General features: G+C 45.6%; 8 protein-coding genes across 9 annotated transcripts; 7 read left to right on the top strand and 1 right to left on the bottom strand.

Moving 5' to 3' along the window:
* Positions 1 to 680: 680 nt before the first annotated feature.
* TrAtP1_009767 (uncharacterized protein) lies at positions 681 to 3204 on the top strand (the record flags this gene model as incomplete). Its single annotated transcript, XM_066114423.1, has 2 exons — positions 681 to 937; positions 993 to 3204. The coding sequence occupies 2 exons, from the start codon at positions 681 to 683 to the stop codon at positions 3202 to 3204; spliced, it is 2469 nt and encodes an 822-aa protein (XP_065970519.1).
* Positions 3205 to 3964: 760 nt separating this feature from the next.
* TrAtP1_009766 (uncharacterized protein) lies at positions 3965 to 5148 on the top strand (the record flags this gene model as incomplete). Its single annotated transcript, XM_066114422.1, has 2 exons — positions 3965 to 4479; positions 4548 to 5148. The coding sequence occupies 2 exons, from the start codon at positions 3965 to 3967 to the stop codon at positions 5146 to 5148; spliced, it is 1116 nt and encodes a 371-aa protein (XP_065970518.1).
* Positions 5149 to 6478: 1330 nt separating this feature from the next.
* On the top strand, positions 6479 to 8422 carry TrAtP1_009765 (uncharacterized protein; the record flags this gene model as incomplete). The annotated part of the gene is made up of 3 exons (XM_066114421.1): positions 6479 to 6846; positions 6922 to 7932; positions 7993 to 8422. 3 exons carry the CDS (start codon positions 6479 to 6481, stop codon positions 8420 to 8422), a joined length of 1809 nt encoding a protein of 602 aa, XP_065970517.1.
* An 861-nt stretch (positions 8423 to 9283) lies between these two features.
* TrAtP1_009764 (uncharacterized protein) lies at positions 9284 to 10864 on the top strand (the record flags this gene model as incomplete). Of its 2 annotated transcripts, XM_066114420.1 has the most annotated exons (2): positions 9284 to 10017; positions 10074 to 10864. In XM_066114420.1, exons 1-2 carry the CDS (start codon positions 9525 to 9527, stop codon positions 10862 to 10864), a joined length of 1284 nt encoding a protein of 427 aa, XP_065970515.1. In that variant the 5' UTR covers positions 9284 to 9524. The 2 variants fall into 2 exon arrangements, with proteins under 2 accessions (XP_065970515.1, XP_065970516.1); XM_066114419.1 differs by having other exon boundaries at positions 9284 to 10864.
* Positions 10865 to 11695: 831 nt separating this feature from the next.
* TrAtP1_009763 (uncharacterized protein) lies at positions 11696 to 15392 on the bottom strand (the record flags this gene model as incomplete). The annotated part of the gene is made up of 5 exons (XM_066114418.1): positions 11696 to 12348; positions 12451 to 12544; positions 12599 to 13225; positions 13288 to 13937; positions 13997 to 15392. The coding sequence occupies 5 exons, from the start codon at positions 15390 to 15392 to the stop codon at positions 11696 to 11698; spliced, it is 3420 nt and encodes a 1139-aa protein (XP_065970514.1).
* A 382-nt stretch (positions 15393 to 15774) lies between these two features.
* Positions 15775 to 16662, top strand: TrAtP1_009762 (uncharacterized protein; the record flags this gene model as incomplete). Its single annotated transcript, XM_014091174.2, has 1 exon — positions 15775 to 16662. Exon 1 carries the CDS (start codon positions 15796 to 15798, stop codon positions 16660 to 16662), a length of 867 nt encoding a protein of 288 aa, XP_013946649.2. The 5' UTR covers positions 15775 to 15795.
* A 641-nt stretch (positions 16663 to 17303) lies between these two features.
* On the top strand, positions 17304 to 18220 carry TrAtP1_009761 (uncharacterized protein; the record flags this gene model as incomplete). Its single annotated transcript, XM_066114417.1, has 6 exons — positions 17304 to 17494; positions 17550 to 17775; positions 17832 to 17894; positions 17941 to 18006; positions 18061 to 18118; positions 18201 to 18220. 6 exons carry the CDS (start codon positions 17304 to 17306, stop codon positions 18218 to 18220), a joined length of 624 nt encoding a protein of 207 aa, XP_065970513.1.
* A 1751-nt stretch (positions 18221 to 19971) lies between these two features.
* Positions 19972 to 23171, top strand: TrAtP1_009760 (uncharacterized protein; the record flags this gene model as incomplete). The annotated part of the gene is made up of 2 exons (XM_066114416.1): positions 19972 to 22827; positions 22887 to 23171. The coding sequence occupies 2 exons, from the start codon at positions 19972 to 19974 to the stop codon at positions 23115 to 23117; spliced, it is 3087 nt and encodes a 1028-aa protein (XP_065970512.1). The 3' UTR covers positions 23118 to 23171.
* Positions 23172 to 23753: the final 582 nt, after the last annotated feature.

The following is a 23753-nucleotide window of genomic DNA, read 5'->3' as shown; positions in this document are numbered from 1 at the left end:
GACGGGACCTCAAATTTCTCACTACCCATTAGTTTTAAAGCCTAAATGCTATTGTAGACCAGTATAAAAGACCTGCTGAGTTACTCAAGTAAGCTGCTAATCTAGAGATTTTGAATTATTTTGTTCTGTCAGCAATCCGCTTCACTGTAAGCTTGACGGTAGTCAGTCGTCCACCGAGCTCGTCCACCGAGCAGCTACGAAATGAGATTTGGAAATTCTGTACTCTAGATAATCATAAAGAAGATATCTCTAGTGTCTTTAGCGAAACAAGTTTACCTTCAGTTCCTACTCAACACCTAATGCAAAAAGCGCACAGCTAGCCAGCTTCATATACCCTTACCAACACTTTCGTTATGTCATACCCAGCTTTCCAAGCAGGCCTATCGTCATAAATTTTCAGCTTCTATAAACCGGTTTTATGTTTTCTACGTAGATCAAAGCTTATTTCAGCTCGACATACACACACATGCTGTTATAGAGGTGGCTTATTGGATGTTTTATCCTTTGGCAAGTCTCACTTGCAGCATCACTCTCAGCTTCGCCTCCCACCAATGCGACCCAAAGCTGCCTTACATGCCAGCTGGCTGGCTTTATATACTCTAGGAATGGATGATTGTAAAATCGACTCAAGATGTGTACTATTCAGTTGTGTCGGTTTCAATATCATTTTATCATAAGCCATGGGCAACCCAACGTCCCACCAGCGTTCTATTAATAATAATAGTTTTGGAAACCACACCGTCATCAGCCAGGGTGATATCCATTATCATCTGACACACGCCCCATCACCCGGAGTTGATCAACCGACTCATGTCATTCCATATCCCCGCAACGAGGATGTGATCCACCGCCAAGACTTGGTGAAGCAACTGGATCAACTTCTTCCACGGGAATCAAAGTTCCACAGTGCTGCTCTTTGGGGACTAGGAGGATCAGGGTAAGTTCTCGTTGAAGCAAAATGGTACATGGACGTTGTTAACCAAGTGACTTAGAAAAACCCAGATCGCCCTCGACTACGCGTACCGACGAAGCGAAACCGACAAATGCAGCGTATTCTGGGTACATGCCGATAGCAAAGCGACATTTATACACGATTATAAGACAATTGCAAGCAAACTTGGCATTGACCAAACTGCCGCTGCCGATGGGAATGCTCTGCTTAGATCTGTGCGTAACGGTATCGAGGCATGCCCATCGTGGGTGTTTATCCTTGATAACGCGGATAATCTCAAATTATTTGGCGTTGGAATATCAACCGATGAAGCTTCGAACAGTATATACGAGTATATCCCAAACGGGCCTACGGGAACAGTACTATGGACAAGTCGCGATGCCCATATTATAGGCACGCTAGTTGGCGCAAAAAGGGGAATCGAGGTTACATCTATGAAATATGATGAAGCTATCAAACTTCTTGAATCAATGAGAGATGAAAAAGCTGCCGAAGAACTTGAAGATGTTGAAACGCTACTCAGGGAACTGGAGTGGTTTCCGCTAGCCATCTCTCAAGCTGGCGCATATATGAAACGAATGCATATGAATGCATCCAGGTACCTGTCTTTGCTTCGGGAAAGCAAACGCCGATGGGATATCCTTAAGATCACTGACTTCAGCCGACATCGAAGGCCCGAAATGCCTAACAGTGTACTCGACACATGGACTGTCTCAATGGAACGAATCCAAAGTGAGAACAGAATGGCATACCAAGTTCTTCATATTATCGCTTATCTAGACAACCAAAACCTACCACACGAGCTGCTTGTCAAAATCAGCCAGTGCAGCAATGAAGATACGACTAGACAGCTAGAAGAGCTGGAAGTGTTGTCAGCAATTAGGCGGCTGCAAGAATTCTCATTTCTCAAGATGCGCCAAATTGAGGATGGTAGTCCAAGCTACGAGATGCATAAGCTTGTGCAAGAGGCAGCAAGATACAGGACAACTATGCGAGGCCTTCAGGAAGCAGCTATGGAAGGGCCCTTGATGCAAAAAGAAAGTGACGAAGTATATTACACAAGAATTGCCTTGCAAGCATTGTCAAAGCTCTTCCCAACTTCAAAGCCAGAGTCGTGGGGACGGTGCGAGAGGTATTTGGCTCATGCTATAGGAATAGGCGACTGGGCAGAAAAAAGTAAGAGGGAGGCCGACACCTCTGAACTGTTAAACAAAGCGTCTGGATATTTGTATGATCGAGGACGATGGAGAGAGAAGGAACTTGTGGACCTGAGAACGCTTGAACTAAGACGAAAAGCCCTCGGAGAGCAACACTCACAGACGCTTAATAGTATCGTTTCGCTTGCAGAGGCATACCACTACCAGGGCCAGCACGAGAAAGCCAAAGATTGTTACAAAAAAGCAATTGAACTTCGGCGACAGACACTTGGAGAGAAGCATCCAGATACTATTCGGGCCATGGCTTGGCTTGGGAACGTCTACCAAAGCCATGGTCAGTACAAGGAGGCCGAGGCTCTATATAAGATAACTCTGGCATTGCAGGAGGAAGTGCTTGGAGAGAAGCACATTGATACGATTCACAGCTTGGCTTCAACTGCAGCGGTATACCACTATCAGGGTTTTTATGCCAAAGCCAAGCCTATTAAGATGAAGACATTGGCTCTCCAACGGGAGGTGCTTGGCGAGAAGCATCCATTGACACTTTGGAATATAGGATCACTTGCAGCAACATGTCAGGGCCTGGGCCAGTACGAAGAAGCCAGAGATCTCTACCAGCAAACTCTGGATCTTCGTCGGGAGACGCTTGGCGAGAACCATCCAGACACCCTTCGGAGTATAACCCAGCTCGGAGCAATATATCAGGATCTGGGCAAATATAAACTGGCTGAAGACCTTGCGAAGGAAGCTTTGGAGCTCGAGAGAAAGATGCTGGGAGAGGAACATCCTTATACGCTTCAGTCCAAGCATAACTTGGCCGTTGCAATGCGCAGTCGCGGTCGCTGGAAAGAAGCTCTTGATTTAATGCAAGAGTGCGTGAAAGGGAGATGTGATGTCTTGGGCTTGGATCATCCATTTACACAGGATTCTAGAAGAGTCTTGGAAAAGTGGGAATTGTCGAGTGGAGGCTTAGAGGCAATTGGACAACTGTTGGGCATAATGAATGAGAGGTTGTGGGGGAAATTGCCCGGTGGGGGAATGAGGAGAATTGGGAGAGTCTTGAGGGCAATGAAGGAGATGCTATGGGGAAATTGATGACATGAAACGCTAGAACAATATACGTGTTACATTTTCAAGGCTGATAGATTTGGACTGGTGAAAGGATTGGCGAGAAGTCCAAGCTAGTGCCGATATCCGCTTCGGCAATTAAACAATAAGCACTCTAATATTGACAGACGGACAAAGTTGCCATCCCGTTATAAAACGAAAGCCGGATTATATGCCGAACAATGAAGCTGCGATGCATATATAGACCACAATTTGATCCAAATGCATTGCCAATTTATCCTAGAAATTAGCCATCAAGATCCTGGACTTCTTTGTGTCTGAAGCTATGGAGTTACAAATTATATGTTTTCCCAAGAAAATCAGCAGACATTGACGGCTAAACAAATCAAGTGACGCATCTGCCCATCTGAACCTGGACTTCCCCGCAAATGCACTCCGCAAAGCCATGAAATCGGGAATACAGAGCCCTGTCTAGTCCCAATGCAATACATGAGATATTCCACAATGACTGGGCTTGCTCTCCAATTAAGATCTCGGAGCGTTCCGAGCCGGCTAAAAGCAAGTAGACCCGAGCATTTGAAGGATAAATTCATCTCCCCGCAGCTTATGATTGGATAGCAAGTATTGCCAAGAGTCTGTTCCGGCAGTTGCTGTTGTGTACAAGGTGACTGTGGAGTATCAAGGGGGATAGTATTGGAAATTTATTAAAACAATGAGAAGCATCGCGAGAAAAGCTTTGTTTGACAGCCTTGCTTTTTCCTTCCAGCTTCAAGCTGACTCGGACAGGATGTTTTACAAACCACTTTTTCTCCTCTTTTCTCTTCCAGTCAGAGGCTCACCTGCAAAATCGCCGAGCCTCAGACCATGGAGTACCTATGATCAAAAGGTCATATTTCAGCCAGATAACAGCCACGCCGTCATCTATCCAAGACTGGCTGAACTCTCTGATGGCACTATTCTTGCAACATCGGCATATTCTGGAGACCACCCACCGCATTTTCCTATATTTGCCAGTGAGAATGGTGGCGCGACGTGGGAATGGCGAAGCAATTTGACAGACCAAGTCAATGGCTTAGGCTTTGGGTCTCAGCCTGCTTTGGCCGAACTTACTTTTGACCTTGGACACTTCAAAGCTGGAACTGTGCTCGCGAGCGGGAACAGCGCTGGCGCCAATGGCACAAACATTGACTTATACGCCAGCTTCAACAAGGGCAAGACATGGGAGTTTGTCAGCAATGTTGCTAGAGGAAGCGCTCCGAGCACGCAGAACGGAAACCCTTGCATCTGGGAACCTTTTATCCTGTAAGTGTTTGAGATATTTTCTTCAACCATGCTACTTGGGGGAATTGTAGAGCTGATATTGGGTGTAGCCCATTTAACAATACCGTGGGCGTATTTTATTCTGACCAGAGAGATCCCCTGCATGGGCAGAAGCTTTCTCATCAAGAGTCGACAGATCTTGAACATTGGGGCGATGTTATCAACGATGTCGCCTATCCTCTTTACACTGATCGTCCTGGAATGACCGTCATTGACTACGTCCCGCCTCTAAAGAAATGGATCTTCGTTCACGAATTCCCAGGTGGTGACTCGTGGTCTGGTGCAGGATACCCCGTTTACTACAGGCTTTCTGACAGTCCCTTTGACTTCCGATATGCCTATGGCTATCCCATTGTTGTCAATGGCGTGCAGCCCAGCAGCAGTCCATATGTTGTGTGGACGCCAGAGGGTGGCATCAACGGCACCATCATCGTGTCTGATGCCGACCATCAAAGCGTCTTTACGAATCGGGCAAACGGTCAACCAGATCAATGGGAAGAACACAATACTCCTCAGCCAAAAGCTTACAGCCGCGCCCTCCACATTTTTAAAAAGTATCCCAATCACTTGATGATCCTCGGTGCAGGTAATTACCAGGGCGTGGACCCCCTGGAACAAATAAGCCACTGTATGCAAGCGTTGTGGACGTGACGAGTATGTTGAAAAGCCGTCCAGGAGATGGAGATGCCTAGATGGTTTTATACATATAAGGATTAGTAATTAGCTTTATAAATTGAGTGTTTGCTAATGAGTCTTACAAGTTGTGCTGATCGCTTTAAAAACCGAAGCTATTATTGGCCGTAACTGCTTACTCAAGCCCCAAGAAAAAGCGGCAGCCACAGCTCTAATCGCCAGGTCAAGTAAGTCCTGTAAAATGTATGAAATAAAGGTAAATGAAGTACTGTAGTCTGATATTTAACGATGTGCTCATATCGTTTAGAGTATGGCAGGATTCTTGAGAAAAGCTGCGAGATAAATTTGCCAAGGTGCCAACCGGAGAAAATCGCACTTCTAGCTTTGCTCTTGCATACGAGCAGAGCTTTGACCTACCTAATGCAGATGGCCGTATTTATGAGACTTGGGCCTCTTTGAACATCAATTTCCTTTCCTTTCCTGTTCTCCCCTTTCCTTCTTTTCCTTTCTTTTTTTTCGTGTGTGTATGAACCTATGCTGACCATTTGCACCACGAGTGTAGCTGTAAGCTGTCTATACATGTTCAGACTTTCTAGTTCCCTGTTTTTCTGCCTTCTATCTGCATAGATTCAGTTCTATATATAGCGTCCTTCAGAGATGTGGGCGCTTGTAGGTAACACACGTACTCTCAGCATAGCCATGCTTGTGCTTCATCGCATCCTTCGGAACCCGCCAGGATCCAAGGTTGACAATCCTCCCGCCCACAAGGTGCTGGGTATGCGGAATTTAATTGGCAGATACAATCCCATGCAAGGATAGTCCGTGTACATGGAGAGAGAGGCTATCGACTAACTGCAGGAGTGGACGCGCTGTCTATATAGTTGAAGTGTCTCTAGCTGATAATCTCAACTCGTGATTGGTAGGATATCGCCTGTGGTAGGCCATGGCTGAGAAATTGTAGGACAAAATGGATCACTATTTGGAAGCATTCGTATTGCTTAATCCGTACTGCTATTCTCAGTAAAGTCTCGAAAAACCTATGCGCAGTGTTGCAATTTGGACGCAGCTGCACTCATGAGGCTTTTTAGCATATTTATATGAGGACAGGGCGACGCACGAAAGACTTTACTTATATCAATCACTTCCTCTCACCAAGCCGGGTGCTTACAGGCTCCAGTGCATTCTTGGAGAACATTTTTTACTTATCAATATTTTTTGCTACCAAGTAGCGATGTGCTACTGACAAATTAACAACTCGCGAACCTCGACTTACAACTAGTCGGAGCCACAGATTGGCTCTCCCATCTAAGCCTCAGTCTTTTTGTGTGTTAGAAAGTTCCAAGAAAACATGCCGCGCCCCAAGACGTCTTGGGTCGTGCCCGGTTTGATGGTCGGAAATCTCATTTGCGGCATATTGATGGCAGTTGGACATCATTTCTTCTACATGTCTCTTAACAAACAGACTGTCGGCACCCAAAACCAACAAGAATGGAATGCCCGTATTGGTACCGGCATGGCCTTTTGTGTCAGGATGTTTCTAACGGCTGCCGCTGGCCTTGCTTATGTACAAGTGCTTTGGAGGACACTCAAAGCCCGGGAGGCCAATCTAAGTGGCATTGACGCCATGTTTGACGTGGTTACCAATCCCTTCTCCTTTTTGAACTGGCAACTATGGAAGAGGGGCTTTGAACTCGTTGTGTTGGCTGGAATTCTATGGTAAGACCACTATCCTTGCGACTTGTTCGATTCCTTCACAGAAGGGACATGCCGCTTACATCTGTTCTACATTAGGGCCATCCCAATCATAGCAGTGTTCACTCCGGCGACCTTGACAATCCAACAGGCCGAGACTTTGGCTTCTTCAATACACCGCATATCTTTGCCTCTGGTGAACTTTTCTTCGCCCTTCGTGTTCACAAGGTATACAAACAGTCCAGTGGATTTTGGACCTAGTGGGCCATCGATTGCCCTGGCCAGACTCATGTCCTCTGTCGCCGCACAAGGCGCTGTTCTTCCTTTGGCGATGCCATTTTCCGACGCTCCCAAAGTCTCTTACACCCTGCGCTTTCACGGCCCTTCAGTTTCATGCGGGCCTCTTGGAGGCAGCAGCTCTTTTCGCGATGAGTACGATGAGATCTATAGATACGCCATAAACCACGAAGGCAATACCGAAATGGTGTATGTTGGATTCGTCCCTCAGCTAGGCGATAACTTGGATACGGACACTTCATATGAACAACAGGCATTACTTGGCCTGCAAATCGCGACCAATGCGTCAGTCTCACAGGACGAGATCCCCACGGCAGACACGGTTTCCACGGATCACTGTCGCGTCTTTGTCATTGGCACACCCTACGCGCCTATCGAGACGTATTCGGCCTCACGACATACAATCGAATGTGGCCTGTATAATTCAACTTATGAAGCCCAGTTCACATTTGCCAACGGCACTCAGGAAATCGACGTTCAGCTGATGGAACGGGGTAATGGCATCTCGGAGTTTGATGAGCGGCAATACCCGCCGAACGTATACCAGCTCGCCGCAACATACATCATGCGTGGCTTGAACGATGTAGTGCTGGGAATCATTCGCAGAAACGAGGGTGTCTTGTATTCCACCTCTCAGGTCATGTCCTCTGCTTTTATGCAGGCTCGTGAACTGCAGCCAATGTTGATTTCTTCTTCGTGGGGCAACATTGTTTCAGACCCATCCAATCCGCCAACTGACATAGCGTTGACACAAATTATGGAACAATTCGTCGCAAATGTGACAGTTAGCCTCTTCTCAAATCAATATTTCCTGTGAGTGCATCCGCCAAGCATCATGGCGTCTTGAGTTTTGCAAGCTTATGCATCGAACAGCAATGACGAGTCCGTGCCGAATATGGGCAATGTTACTGTATGGAACACCATGAACAATTATGTGTACATTCCACGTAATCTGTATATTGCTTACGGAACCGGCATATTCGCAACACTAGTAGTTGTTGCTATCGGACTCTTTTGCATAAACAAGGCCTCGCAGTCCTATGGCAAATCATTCTCCACCATTTTGCGCACAACACGAAACGCAGAGCTGAGTCGACTCATAAATGTGAGCGATACAAGCGGAGCTGAGCCGCTACCCAAACATCTGGCCGATACAAGACTGAAGTTTTGGGTCGGCCGTATTGAGGACGATGAGACGGCTCCCGTCTACAGTGCTTTTATATTGGCGCAAGACAAGGCGCCGTCTTACGAGAATTTGACGACCGTTTCGCAGAGCGTGTCTGAGAGCACGCCATCGTTATAGTGAACCGCCCAGTAACTAGACAAACAATGGACGTAGATGTTAATAATCGTCTTCTATTTTGCTTTCCCGTAGCATGTTGCTTAGGCGCACGAAGCGCAACTACTTGACTCTATTTGATGGAGTCCTAGTAATTTTGACTCGGTCGGCTTCCCGATTAATGATCTACATAGCCATTGGCTAATAGCGGATGGAGATAGGCTTGGATTTTTAGCGGAATTGGGAATATTCAATGGGCAAGTAAATTCCCCGCCTTGATGCCTGCAGACTCAAAGTGAACCAATGAAACCCGCGATGCTGGCGTTTCGCTAATCCCGAAACCCCACTTCCATCGCCTCGTTGAATGGGCAGAAGTGTCTCGTGATGTTTGACACCAAATAGTCCAACGCTCCTTAAAGCTCAGAGAATTTTCCAGCCAGTACTTTATTTAGAAGGATATGGTCCAAGAAACCGAAACAGGGCGCAGAAATTGCAACTAAAACTCACACGAGGCCAGTGAATACTCGAGAAGCTGAATAGCAGTGTCGCGTTGTATGAGATCAGTTGTGGGTTGTATGCTACTATAGTGCGAAGATACTAGGCATTAATACATATAGCGCCCAGCCAGAAATATTCTTCATGCCAAAGTATACCGAGTTTTCTACTGCTGGTGGTGTGTGAAAGCTACATTGTCGTATGCACCATATATTATAATTACCCCATACTTTATGCTGTTGGTCAGCTCAAGTTTTTTCGTGCACCAATCCTAGACTCACTTTGCCCGTCTACCCTGTTACAGTGTCGCCTTCTGCTATTTGTTGGCGAATGGGCATCAAAGGTGCACAGCCATCTAAATTACATGTCACATTTCATTAAGTCTGTAGGCTGCAGTGCCTCAGTACTTCCTATTACCCCAGATTATGCATATAGATACATGTACCATTTCACAAACATTCACGGTACATCGTCCTAGTCATAATTGTCTGTTTGCCCCCTTTAAAGAGTCATATTATAGCCTCATACCCGATGAATTTTTCTTGTTTATTTTTGGCCGCCACATAACCACTGGTCAAGCATTGCAAATTACGTTTGATAATATCCGCAACGGCGGCACACTCAGACCAATATGACATCTCCACTAATTATCACCACTAACATTAGAGTTACAACAGCGAAAGAGGCTGTTGACTCACTTGATAGCCTACGAGATTCATCAGAACGTTTTAGAGAAGCTTGGCAAGAACTACGCCGATCTTACGAAGATGTTGCAACTTCTCATCCCACTGACTGTCGACCCTTTCCACTCTGGGCTTCCGATCAGTTTAATCCAGAGCGCTTAGAGAGGATTTTAACATGGGGGTATTACAAAGATCTTGGACACCTCGAAACATGGGCAAGTTATGCTCTTCAGGCATTTGGTGTCGCGCCGTGGCAGTTTGTCTTGTTTTTCGATCGTATTGAACAGGCAAGAGCGCGAGCAATAGGCAAAATTGCCAGAAAGCGTCCAGGCCTCGCAATCGCTCGGCTTTATGAAGAAGTTAGCAGCAACCGTTTGAATCGGATTGACCGCCAAAAGAACCCAAGATATGAATTCCAGCCATCTGATTTTAAAGCCTGCTGTTTGTAATCTCCGCTCTATTATCTGATTAGCTTATACTAGTAATGATGATATTAGTGAACGGAAGCGATAATGAAGATGGCAGTGATGCCGAGATTAATGAGGCTTCTGATGACGAGGAAGAGAATGAGATCACAGTTGTCGAGGATGATGAGAGCGAATCTGAGGATACCGCCTGGTCTCCTGAAGAGAATTCTGCCCTTGATGACCAAGGAATCGACTACGTAGTTGACCTTGATATCCGGTCAAGAAGCGATCATGATGTGGAAGAGAGAGATCCACCCGATGATAGGTCTGGTTACTCAAGTCTGCCCCGTTCGCTCATCCCAAATCAGGACGAAGCGGATGTTCCGAACGAAATGAATACCCCGAATGAAACCGATGTAGCAGATGTGACAGCAAATGAGTCTGAAAACGAGGCAAGAGAGCGAAATATGAACCCTGAACAGCCTTCGCCTTTGAATTCACACCTGAGTGGCGGGAAATCTACAAGTGTTGAAGAGCAACTCGTTCAGCGGGCGCCTACCATAATTTCTGAATTTCAAGAATTGATGGTAGAGAGTGATATTGCCGCAAAAAACACGAAAATTATCAATGACGAGATCGAAGAAAATGTGAAGGAAATGAATCAGGTTGTGCGACAGATTCTCCAGTGCAACAACAGCGCTTCTTCGGAAGATTTTATTGCTGCAGTTATTCCTGTATTTTCCAACATTGCAGAGCAACAGCGGAAGCGTAAGATGGAAGAGAAAAATATTGAAAACATTGATGTGAAGAAAGCAAAGCTTTTGCACGAGCTTGCGGCTAAAACTCACGAAGTCAAGGTTCGGTTCCAGGCAGATATTTAGCATTGCGAAGCCGCCTTAGAACACATCAACCTCTTTGAGAATTCCATAAAGAAGGGACATCGGATATCCTCAATTGAAATGTGAATATATTTGAGAACAGTACATTCATGTAGCGTTATCCATCGACGAATATACAAGGCTGCTTAGAGTATGCAGGTACCATGCTCATCTTCAAATATGCTGGCCCTTGCATTGATTTGTGAAACAACCTGATGCTCAATTTGAGTACTAGAACAGTGAGAGAATGCTGGATAATATGCTTAATAATACGGAGTTACAATTTCGCCGCCGGTAATTGATCAACGCTGGGAACAACCCTGTTCTAGTTGAGTTACAAAACGGCTACAGACCTAAAGTGGGATAGGTGAGCTTTGGTTCGTTAACCTCAATGATTTGCAATTAGCATGATTAGATTGCAGCGCGGCGTATGAAAGTGTTCATCAATTGTAGGCTGTATATTCTGGTCTTTTTAAGCCATCAAATACGAAAACATGAACAGATGTAAGAGAGCGGATTTGAGAGCTGTTTCGGGCTTCCTGTTTGCACCATTGCGTTTTTCCATTTGGCTACATTTGTGGTCATCTTTTATGATTTTGGAGGTGGTATCTCGCCTCCATCTTCCAGAATTATAGAGTCATAAGGATGGCGGAGTTTACTTCAAGAACTATGTAATAACAGTGTGGAAGATTAAGGAGAATCTGGCCTGTCACGGACCTGAATTTATAGAATTTCTTCGTCATTATTACACTTGGGTTGACAATCTTATTTGACTTGAATTAATGCAATCTCAGTACAGAACTATTAGACTGATGGCATGTTGAATACTCTATATCAAGATGTCCGGATAGAATTTGCAAGTTCACTTCCAAATTCAACAAATCGCTCGATACACTTGACTTTCTCCTCCGGGCTCGACTCTTCCCTTCTCAATGTCTTCAAGATTTCACTAATCTCATCAAACTTCTCCCAGACCTGGATAAATCTGTTTGGCGTAACGTTGCCCAAGCGAGCAAATGCTCGTTTCATGGCATCTGGGGCAGCAATAAGACTCGCATCATTATCACCAATCGCAGCACCCATGATCGGATATTTGTTTTGATTCCTTATCTTCATGCTCATTATACTAGACTTTATGCAATAAATGATCATGGCAGCAAGGCCGGCTGCTAGTGCTGTCGCGACGCTTGATCCAGTCTCATACTTGAAGTCTTCTATACGTTTTGTGAATCTTGCTGCCGAACCCCACCCAAAGGAGTTGCTGCTGGCTTGGTCTCTAATAACATCAACGCCTGGTAGGACGTACGTGATGCCGTCTTCTGGTGTCCATTCGAAAACAGTGCCATCGGCACGCGCGGCGCCAATGCGGAAGAAGTCCTCGCGCCATGGACCACTTGGATAATCACGCTTCGTGAATTTGCCTTCGTCGGGTGCAGAGCAGAACATCAGGGCTTTGCCATCTACGGCCTTTTTCAGGGCATCATGCACTGATGAAAATGCATTTAGGCGTTAGTATGGCTTTGTTTGAGTATCGAAAACTTTCAAGCAGACTGTCTCTAAAAGACGGAGTAGAGGCCTTTAAGACGTACATCGGTTTCTCGAACCACTCTTGTCACCTGACATTGGCAGTGTCCAAGACATTGAGATAATGTCAGCCTTTTTGTTAAGAGCGGATAAGATAGCCTTGCATTCCGGTGAGTTAAAGCCACACATTAAAATAATCTGGGTGAAACGTACTTGAGCCGCGTAGTCCGCATCGATATTACTCTTACCATTGGAATTTGGATACGTTTTGAGGCGGATTGGATACACTTTGGCCATGGGACAAGCCCGTAATATCATGCTGGCCATGACTGTGCCATGACCATCCGCTGACGAAAATGATGGCCTGACCTTTCCGTCGTGGAAGTCGAAGCTCTTACCTTCGAGAACCCTGTCAGAAAGGCCTGCGTCGAACATATCTACACCGTCGTCGATCAAGGCAACAATGACGTCGCTAGCTATCTTTTTTGTTGGGTCCAGATTGTGTTTCGAAGATTTGAACTCCAGAGTCGTTTTGCGCCAAAAAAGCTCCATCTCAGCTGCAAACCTAATAGTGGAATCCAGCCACTTATGTGAGTTAATACCCTTTGGGATGGTTAACGAGAAGTGAGGAGTGTCACGAGATCTGGTTGCGAACTCTGCTTCCTTGTCTGAGTCGATTATGTCGACCTCGACGTCGCCAAATGCTACACCATCATCAGAAAAACTGTTTTGATCGGCACAGACTGTGACCTCTCGATCTCGAATAGCCTTTCTGTTGGCATTGAGTCTTATTTTGAACTTTTCCACGTTTGCTTGGATCCAATGCGGGCTATCGTACTGCTATTGCCTAAATTAGCTGGCAGAGAGCAACAGGATCCCGACGGAAAGTGTTATATACGTACCAGATTAGAAGAAAGTTTGTATAAATGTATTTTCTGAAGCCAGGGTAATAATGGCAAGCCTTCTGGCTCACTCCAGGCTCGAAGCACGGAATTACTGCCGCTCCATTTCAGGGAGAGCTGTCTTAGTTGTTGAGGAATCGATTGTATGCTCCTTTCGTTGCACATCGTAGAATTCTGTGCCATAGTAGCCTTGCTGCCTACATGTAGTATAGTAGCCTTGCTGCCTACATGTAGTATTGTTTCTGGGTCCAAGTCAGTCTTCCTCCAGTCGAGATGTTCAATAGTAAATTTCTCAAGGGATTCCTGGATAACTTGGTCGCTGTGGACCTTCTCTTCAGAATCTCTGGAGTCTTCCACGGACAAAGTAATGATGTGTCGAACACCCTTCTTGTTAAGCCAATCAAAGAAGTACTTCATATCTTTGCAGCCAGAAACTCCAACTTGGCGTACTCCAGACTGCTCCTCAGCCTCCCGCTCAAGATCGGCATGACGTCCCTTGATTTGGACTTGAACTTTGGGGAAAGTCACATATTGTAGCACACTATCGAATCTGAGGCGATCAGAATTAGAATCGGCGCCAAAGCGACTGAGGAAATTGGACCATTGTATTTGTCGAGGTAGCTTATCATAGTCAAAGCTAACTTGAATATCTTGAGATGCGCTCATCAGTCGCTGTTTGCCACTCATGGCTTTGTCTTATTGCACTCACCTTGCAAGTTGTTACCATATAGGAAGGAGATGACCATTTCAGTGCTTCTCGTTCTCATGTAGTGCAGCTTCAGGCGCTGTAGAATATTATTTGAATTCTTGGTCCTGGGAGAATCACGCTTGGTTTTTGCAGCGGGCCTCTCTTCCTCCTGGCCCAACTCAGCGGCCAAACCCGCTGAGGCCACCCAATTTGAGGGTGTATTAGGCATTGTTTCTAGCTGCGCAATGGTATTTGCTACTGGGGATGCCCTCAATTGTGCTTTGCTCTCATCTGGCTCACTGGGTTTGATCGATCGAATCTGGTTTGCATCATGGCTGATAACAACTCTCTCTTTCATATGATCAGATTTCGTAGGTGGTTCCGAATTCTTATAACTTTCAGCTTCTTCGGTTTTCTTCTTGTGGTATTTCTTTTCACGCTCATCGCCGACAACATCCTTGGCGTTGTCGCGGTTCAGTCGATTTCCTTGGCTACTGACTGGCTTACTCGAGGCCACCGACTTAGATGGCCCTGCAGTAACTTGTGGCCTGAGCTCTCCGACTACAGGTTTATCAACAGATTTTGAAATTCGGGGTAAGTTTTGCGAGTTGCGCTCATGTGACTGACGTTTTTCCGTGAGCCGCTCTGTACGATGCAGCAAATAAACTGAGGCGCCACTGTTGTCAAGAAGATCGAGGAATGTCTTCGAAGGGCTTTTTGAGCTGTTCATGGCTTTTAAGTCCCGCTCGATGAACAACTTTATGAGTTCTGCACCGTCATCGGTGCAGCGCTTGTATTCCGCAGCATAATGCATGGGCGTTTTCCCAACATCATCTTGGATAGCTAAGGCCTCGTCGCTGGCGTTTTCGACTAGTACCTTCCTGGTTTTTGAATCGAAATTTTCTTTTATCGCAAGATGGAGACACGTTTTGCCTTCTATCATTTTTTCTCTCAGAGCGACGTCAAGTGATTGCTTATGCAAGGTACCTGTCTTTATCACTGTACATGCATTGACCATGTAGTCGACGAGCTGATAGTGAGACGCTTTGATAGCCATAAAAATGGGATTGTACTTGTCCTCGTTTTTATGCTCGAGTAGAGCTGGAAATTCTTTGACTAGGCGTTGGACAAGGAGCTGAATATCTTCCGGCGTAATACTATTGTGCGTAACCACGTCGACGAGCGTATGCAAAAGATTGTTCGCAGGCTTGTCTAAAGGTCCAACAATGTCGCTATATTTGCCGAAGAATTGGTCAACGTCGTTGCTATCCCAAAATCCCTCCTTGTTCTTAATGTCCTTCTTTGCTTCAATGAAGATGGAGGGTTCTGGATCGTTTTCTTCGGCCTCAGTGTAAACAGAGTCGCCGTCATCGTCCAATCCTAAATCGTCGAAGCGTTGGTCCAAATCAAAATTCATGACTGTAGGGGTCACTGTTTACCCTCACTGTGACAATACGTAAGGTAATGGAATATAAGGAGACATGGAGAACGGGACATGGAGAACGGGATATGGAGAACGGGACATGGAGAACGGGACACGGTATCGTGGGTCGACTATTCAATTTCTACTGGATACTGATGGTCACCCCTCATGGCCGCATGAGAGGCCAAGCACACAGTGTAAGGTGTAACACAAGGAACCTCGAAGCTATTACGGCTTACTCCTCACAGACCGTACACATATTAGTCATAACGACTCTATCAAGATAAGATCAAAGTATGCCGAATTAATTATAAATACTAGTATCTACCTTGTAAGGAAGTGACCGGCAGAAACCTTTCACCTTCATCACCGATCCGAAATCGTTCCCTGTGATAGAATGTCCAACCTTGACGTCGATATCTTTTCTAGCAACGATGAAGAAAAGATACCCATTGAAATGTACGAGACTGGGGGAGAAGAAGGCAGCGGCTTTCATATCTTTAATGTTGCGGAGGACCAATACCATCGAGCGGAAGTTCTTCAAAGAACCGGGGCCATTGACATTACTTGCAGCCTGGAGAAAGTTGTGTATGGAGCTATTTCCGCCGACAGCAACGACTATGCGAGTTTGATAGTTATGCAATGGTTCTTCCAGCCCAAGGGCTCGCGTCGAATCTCCGAGCCTACCATAGAGCTCTTGTTTGAGTCTGATACGGCTGATGACGATGTCGCTGTTGAAAAGATTTCGTTCCTTGGCACGCACTATTTGATGCCAACCAAACAAGACGAATCATTCACAAGAGGAATCAATCCTACCATCGGTATCCAACAGTTTGCAAATCTCGGCTTAGGTGGCAAATGGGAGAAAACTACAACGAAGACTGTTTCGGATGCGATTAGGCTGTCCGGCGGAATGCTGGCCCCTAACAACAGACTTCCAAACCGGATTGCAACATGGACTATCTCTGAGAACCGCACACAACCCACGGGGATTCCCTGCTCGCTAAAGGTCGCCATACTCGTATCTAGCAAAGAGCGGAAGATATTCCGCTGTAGGCTCGCCTTTACCTGTCAGACAGATTGCAAGACGGCCGCTCAAAGCTTTTTCAAGAAGATCCCTAAAGACGACCCCGTCTTATTCCAGCCAGACTCTCGCGACAAAGGGACCCGTCCAAACAGGAATGTGGCATACAGCAATGACGAGTTGGGCAGCATCAATCTTGATGAACTTGGAGGGGTCACGTTAAAGCCAATTGTTCCCTAGATAGACATGGAATATGGAAGTAGTGCTTTACAGGATGTACTCTCATAGCTCCCTCTCTATTGTTTCAGAGCCTGTATATAGCAATAATATACCAGCTCGTCAGTTGGCGTCTCGTCTCGTCTCGTCCTGTTTTTGATCAGATACTGCTTTTCCAGGGCTAGCATTTGTCCACTTGGAGTAGCTTACATGCACTCTGTGTAACTGTCGATTTTATTCGCGCACAGTGCATTTTAACACAGAAGGATTGCGCACACATGCAAATACTCAAAAAGGTTACTAATGAGAAAGTTTGCATTGTCCGTGGTGTCACACAATTTGCCAATTTTTTTTACGTTGAGGTGGAGATAATTATGTTGTGTTACGACTTGGATAGAGAACCAAGCGGGGTTAAGATAAGGAGCGTTTTTGTTATTGGATAGCAGCCGCCCCTGCTCTTTCTTTGAACAAAGCCTCTATTCATTTGATATTCTATTTTCTTTGTGGCAAAAAGATTGTAGCTGCATGCGTCAGACTTTCTTGTTACCTGACTGCAATCTGGTTGCGTGAAGTGCGTCGCACATTTTAGCACCGACTATCCCAAGCATGCTGCGACTTCTTGTTATCCATTTGTAGTAGCACTTTAACGTGGAATTTCAGAAAAGATGACAGACGTTAACTTGAAACTGCCGCCGACTCCTGAGGAGTATGGTGCAAATGAACGAGCAGATAGCCCCGAGACACGAACAGAAGATCTCTTTTCGCAAAGCGGCGATAGCATCTCTGAGGAGCGTCAATTAGGACTCGACATCGTTTATCCTTTAGGCTGGTCGGGCTCATATTATAGCGGCTATGAGTATGGTGTTGATTCCATGATGCCCGGGGGGATATCGAGCTGACAGAATTCATAGTCTGGTCACTGTTCACGGTATACGCGACGACTATAAAACCGCCTGGACACAGGAAGATGGCACTTGGTGGCTGAAGGACAAGTTATTCAAACATGTATCCATCAGAGAGGTGGATTACTCCTACGAGGTTGATGAAGAAGCAGCCATATTCGAGGTGGACGGTATTGGACTGCATGCTGAAAGGCTCCTCACGGCTTATTCCAAAGATCGTGCAAGTTTTGAAGAAGTAGGCTCTTAAATACGCCATCTTATGAAGGGAATGACTGACAGTTGGCATGCTAGACTGAGATAGACCGCCCTATCATATGGATTTGCCATGATCTTGGAGGGACTATTGTGAAAGAGGTAATTTTCCACTCTTTCCCATCTTAGCACATGTTAATCAAAATAGGCCTTATGTCGAGCCATAACCAATAGCAAAAAGTATGGAAAAATAGCAATATTGACAACGACAATTGTGAGTTGGGCGACACAAGTCTTGTATAAGAACTTGTACTAACTTAAGCACCAGATATTCCTAGGAACACCCCACCAGGTTCTATCCGTACCAGATCTCGCAGAGCAAATTCGTCATCTTCTTTCACTCCCAGGTCCTGACATTACGTTCGGATCCTTGGAAAAAGCTAGAAAACTTGCGTATCAGGTCAACAGAATCAACAAAGATTTTCTAGAGACAAAGCTCCTAGATCGTGCTGTCATTTTGAACGTTGTTGTTCGAAATTGGGATGAAACTTCAAGAAAGAAGCGTGAAAAAGGCGATAATAACATCCCAGAAGGCGATGAATATGACGATGTGCCCAATTCAGTCACTCCATTCTTACAACATACCCACTTCATTGGACAATCGTTTGAAGCCTATGGAAGAATTCAACTCGATGTAACAAATCATGTTGATCTCATTCGTGGCTATTATTGGAATGAGCTTTGGATCAATGAGATATCTTCCATTTTCAATGCAGAAGGTTGCAGTAAGTATAGATTTGTAGAGCTAAAAGATCTACGTCTGAAACTGATTATAATCTTAGTTACCAGGATAAATCGTCAGCTTCTTCAACTGCAAACGCATATTCTCTCCCTGGCGCCTCCAACCATGAGCACGGATACAAGTTTCAATCCGTCGATGGCAGATACACTATTTTCAGGCTGGATTTGCCAGCAGAAACCATATCTTGCGTTTTTTACGGCAGACGTGAGACCACGGCTCATGCATCTCTATCTCGATGGAAATTCTTTAATAGACATCAAACTGATTTCCCGTCTTTTCTACACTCACTATGATTCGAAGCATGGTTCCAGAAAAATAAAGAAGTCCATTCTCTATTTCGAATTTGACCAAGGGGACTCTCGATATAATAACATTTCCTCGATGCTTACATACTTCATCAACATGATGATATGGCATTTTTGGAACGACTTTTCGCAGGAATCCATTCTCCAAGATTTAAATTTCTTGAATGTTACACGTGGCTGGTCACTAGAAGATCTTTATCACTTGTATACTACATTGAGATTTCAAGCCACACATCAGCTCACTTTTTTCCTTAGTGCTTTTGACCAGTGTCCCCTGGAGCAGCGGCGATGGTTTTTAGAGCGCGTTCTGGAGGAACAGAGCTACAGCGAGGCAGAATATCGGCTGATTCTGTCCAGTTCGACGCGGGATGGTTTGGCAGTTAAAGATTTTCCTGCCACCCTGCAAATCAATCTGGGCGATTGTCCGGTAATTAACAACAGTATTGGACAAACGGGCAATGTGCTTGAAGAAGAAATGAAGCGCCTAATTAAAGAGCGCCCGATATACAGAGAATTTCAGCAACAGCTCGAGATACTGCTCAGAGAGTGTGAAAATACACCACATCTAGGATATATCACTTTAAATTGGCTTAAACATTACCCTCGTGGCAGGCCAAAGTCTGAGATTGCGACCAGGATCAACGAGATGTCGCCTCCTACAGCGGAGAATACAGTTCATGTTATAGTATCCTCTTTGACCCCTGAGCTCCGAGAAAGGGCTCAAAGGGTATTCAATTGGGTTAAATACGCATCAGAACCGTGGTCCCTACAGTCCTTAGCGGAAGCTCTTACAGTCTTTTGTTTCCCGAATCAGGAGCTTTGTTTCATTGATCTTCATACTGAATATTTCATACAAGACATAGTGGATTCTCTATGTGGAATCATCACTGTCAAAGGCAACGATGTTAAGTTCAGTCACTTGTCGTTTTATCTTGTCCCCGCATTAGGGGTGGAAGGTAGCGATGAAGAACGGGCTGCCAAAATCAATGGCACCATGGCAGAGATATGTCTGCATTACTTACAACTTGAGAATGTACAAGACGCAATCACAGAGTCTTGCTCAGAAATCTTTGAGGGAAATGAATGGGAGACACCGCTCGATGCGGCTGTGATTTCCCACTCCAGAGCCAATATGGCAGGATACGCAGTTCGATTTTGGCCGTGCCACTATGAAGCAAGTGGGCCCTATAAGCCCAAACAGCTTGTATTTCAACTATTTGCCAACAAGAAGGCTCGTGGCTGCTGGGAAACGCTCTTGTGGCTTCTTTCCAACCCGTTCACTCGGCCCAAACGAGGCTATATCTCAACGCTGCCAATGTTTGCTGGGTTTGGTTTGGAGGATCTTATTGATGATACTATCAAATCTGAAACTGGCCAGTCTCCCTTTAACAAGAACTGTTGGTTCGCTATCACGGAAGCTGCCCGAATGGGTCGGAGTGATACCGTTCGTAAGCTTCTACAACATGTCTTAGTGGATGAAGAAGAGCTTCAAAGAGCACTACTTGCAAGCGCCGGAAATGGCAATGAGGATACTTTGAATGCTCTTGTCGAGAAGATACCGAGATTAGAAGGATTTCAATGGCCCAAGCATCTATTTCATCGAGCTAGTGCTATTGGACTTGAGAGTGTCCTTACATTAATGCTACAATCTGGCTATGACATCAATGAAATCGGCGACTTTAATCAATCCCCACCAACAATGACTGCGATATGGCGGAACTGCGTTTCTTCATTGGAAGTTCTGTTGGACTCAAAACACAAGGCAGATTTGTCTTTTAAAGATAGGGATGGCGACACCCCATTCACATTGGCAGTCTACAAAGGTGATCCACGAGTTGTCGAAATGGTCTTGAAAGCTGGCGGAAATTTGGCAGATACAGATGGTCCAAATGGCTCAGGCCAAATGCTGACCCAAATAGCCGTCTATAACCATAGGCATAAGGCAGCAGATATCCTCATCAGGGCTGGGGCTGATTTCAACAGCGGCGAAAAGGATGACATTGACAAAACCAGCCTGCAACCGCCACTGATTATTGCGGCCAAATTTGGTGCCCTGGAGTGTGCTCGGGTCTTGCTTACTCACGGAGCTGATCCGCTTGTCTCATGCGCTGCCGGGACCGCATTGTACGAAGCCGTTGCAAACAATAATATAGAAATCGCACGGCTGTTACTCGAACAGGAGAAAAAGCCAGACTTGGATGCACATCCTCCTGAAGAAGAAAAGCTCTTATTACGCGCGATTAATACAGGAAATGCTGATCTTGTATCGATGCTGGTTGAACACGGCGTTGAGTTTGAGTTTGCTGACCCGAATGGTGGTGTTTTCAGTACACCACTGTCACGCGCTTGCGGAAATGGAGATTTAGATATTGTGAAATTTCTCCTTGATAAGAATGCCGACATAAATTACACCGGAGGCATGTCAGAATCACCACTGTTTGCTGCAATTCTTCATTCCAACGACGACTTGGCAACATACTTGCTCCAAGATGAAAGCATTGATGTTCATTGGGCGAGGCACGATGGTGTGAATGCGCTTATTGCAGCATACATGAACCCGAAGATAGTTCGACAGCTACTTAAAAGAGGTGTGTCGATAGAACACTATAGTAGCTGGGGAACTATACTTCATATGGCAGCATCACGCTGGCCAAAAACAATCAAAGCGCTCCTGGAACATGATCCCAAGCCAAATCTAGAACGTGTTTGTGGCGATGATATGGAAGTCGAATCAGATGTTGGATGTACGCCGCTGCAAATTGCTTGCCAATATCAGTCGCCTGATTGTATTGAGATTCTGCTAAAGGCTGGTGCCAATGCAAAATTTAGGAACAAGAACGGTATGGATGCCGTTGACATCCTGCTTCAGGCGGATCACTTTTCTAAAGACATCGTGCAGTGTCTTGAGCTGATCCTTTTTGAGTCTGACTACATCGATGGAGCTTATGTTAATACGAAAGGTCAGACTCGGCTGCATCTGATCAATAACAAAACACCTGTGGATGTGGTTCAGCTCTTTGCTAAAGGGAGAGCCCTTCTTGACAGGCCAGACAATGACGGCTTCACCTCTTTGGCTATCTCTATCAGAGAAGGCAACTTGAGCGTTGCCAAGTATCTCATAAATCAGGGGGCCAGCGTCAATGTCTTTAGTCCCAGCTTTGGTAGCATTATTCACCTTGCTGTGACTAAAGGTGCCGTCGACCTTGTCAAACTGCTCATTGACTCAGGTGCAGATTGCGAAGCGGTTGATCCCAAGTATGGTGCGTCATTGCTATATACAGCATTGGGAATAAAAGGCAACTCAGAGCTTCAAAAAATGGTAAAATATCTGGTTGATGAGGCCAAGGTGCCAATTGATAAGCTTGGCGGTGAATTCGGCTATCCCATTATAAAAGCAGCGGATATGACTAGGACCGATTATACGACCGGCATCAAGATGCTAAAGTTTCTTATCCGACGCAAGGCTCAGTTGAATGTTACAGATAGCCAGCGCCGCCGCGCCGTGCATCTTGCGTGTACCTCACAGCATGCTAGCGGTATCAAACTGTTAGTCGAGGCTGGCGCTGAGGTTGATGTAAAAGACAGCTTTGGTCGCATGCCCATTCACTTTGCGGCATCATCCCCGTCAAATAGCTGCGTCGAATATCTTTTAGAGACGCAGAAGCACATGGACATCAATGCCGCGGACCACGACGGCTGGACGCCGCTTTTATGGGCAGCGCGATCTGGACATGCCAGCACCATTACTAGGCTAATCGCAGAGAAGGCAGACGTATGGGCCCGAGGTTGCGTTTTCGACGTGAAAGATGAGTGGTCGGCACTGAAGTTGATGAACTTTTCAGATCGGAACACAACTCTGAGAGAACAGTTGAAGCCTAAAAAACGGACTAGGACCAATGAAGAGGGTGAAGAGGAGGAGTGGAATGACGATTTGCATGATGTCAAGGCTGGAGACAAGAAGAATGTCACCTGCAAGAGTTGCCTCGTGGTTGGTAAACCTCCCCGACAACAGACAAGTAGAATACTAACGTATCTTGAAACATACAGGATATCATAGGTACAGCATCGAAATGCATGGAATGCCCCGACAACTTCTCACTTTGTTTCAAATGCAGCAATTACCGGTTATTAATTCACGACGGGGAACATACCTTTCGGGCGATTGAGCCGTTATATGACCAGAAACCAAAAGATGCGGTGGACTTGGATGAAAATTCTGATCCAGAAGGGACTGAATCTGACGACACCGATGTAGAAGGGTATAATAACTACATGTAGACAGTAACTCCTCAGCAGGAGGAACTACCCATGTTCAGAAAATCTGATCTAAAGAGATGTACAGAGATAAAAGGGAGCTTTTGGGAAGCCGGTACTACTAGAAAATAGGTTGTGTGCTTCGATAAAAGATGGATCTCGTTCATTATGCTGCGTATCTGTACTTGGACGTGCTCATTGGTAAGGTTTTTGCATAGGATGTATTGGCTCCGTGTTTGACCCTTGAGGCGATGCTCGTAAACAAGAGATGAATAATACGTGTACCACCTTTTAAGACACCTGCTTTATGGATTTTTAAATGTGTCATACTGAGTTTCTCACCTGTTCTACACCCCCAATGTATTTTCGCAATGCCAGACTAGAGTCGTCACCAAGGTTTCCCTTTTCCACCGATTCTGAAAGCCTGGTAGCCCCTTGGTTGTGGTTTCGCAAGATAGTAGACGGGAATAGTGGGAATCTTGTTAACCATTCATACGCGTTACGAGGGAACTCGATGACGAAGCATTTGGCTACCTTGAGAGTCAAAATTATTTCCCCCGCTCATCAGTGCTTGGTTGAATTATTTATTTTGACATTGAGAGCCCTGGGCAGAACTTGCACTGCATCGACGGCAATTTTTTGATCTGTAGCAGTTCTAAA

This window comes from Trichoderma atroviride, chromosome 5, assembly GCF_020647795.1.
Source record: "Trichoderma atroviride chromosome 5, complete sequence".
Taxonomy (NCBI): Eukaryota; Fungi; Ascomycota; class Sordariomycetes; order Hypocreales; family Hypocreaceae; genus Trichoderma; species Trichoderma atroviride.
This window is presented reverse-complemented; position numbering and strand designations above follow the sequence as displayed.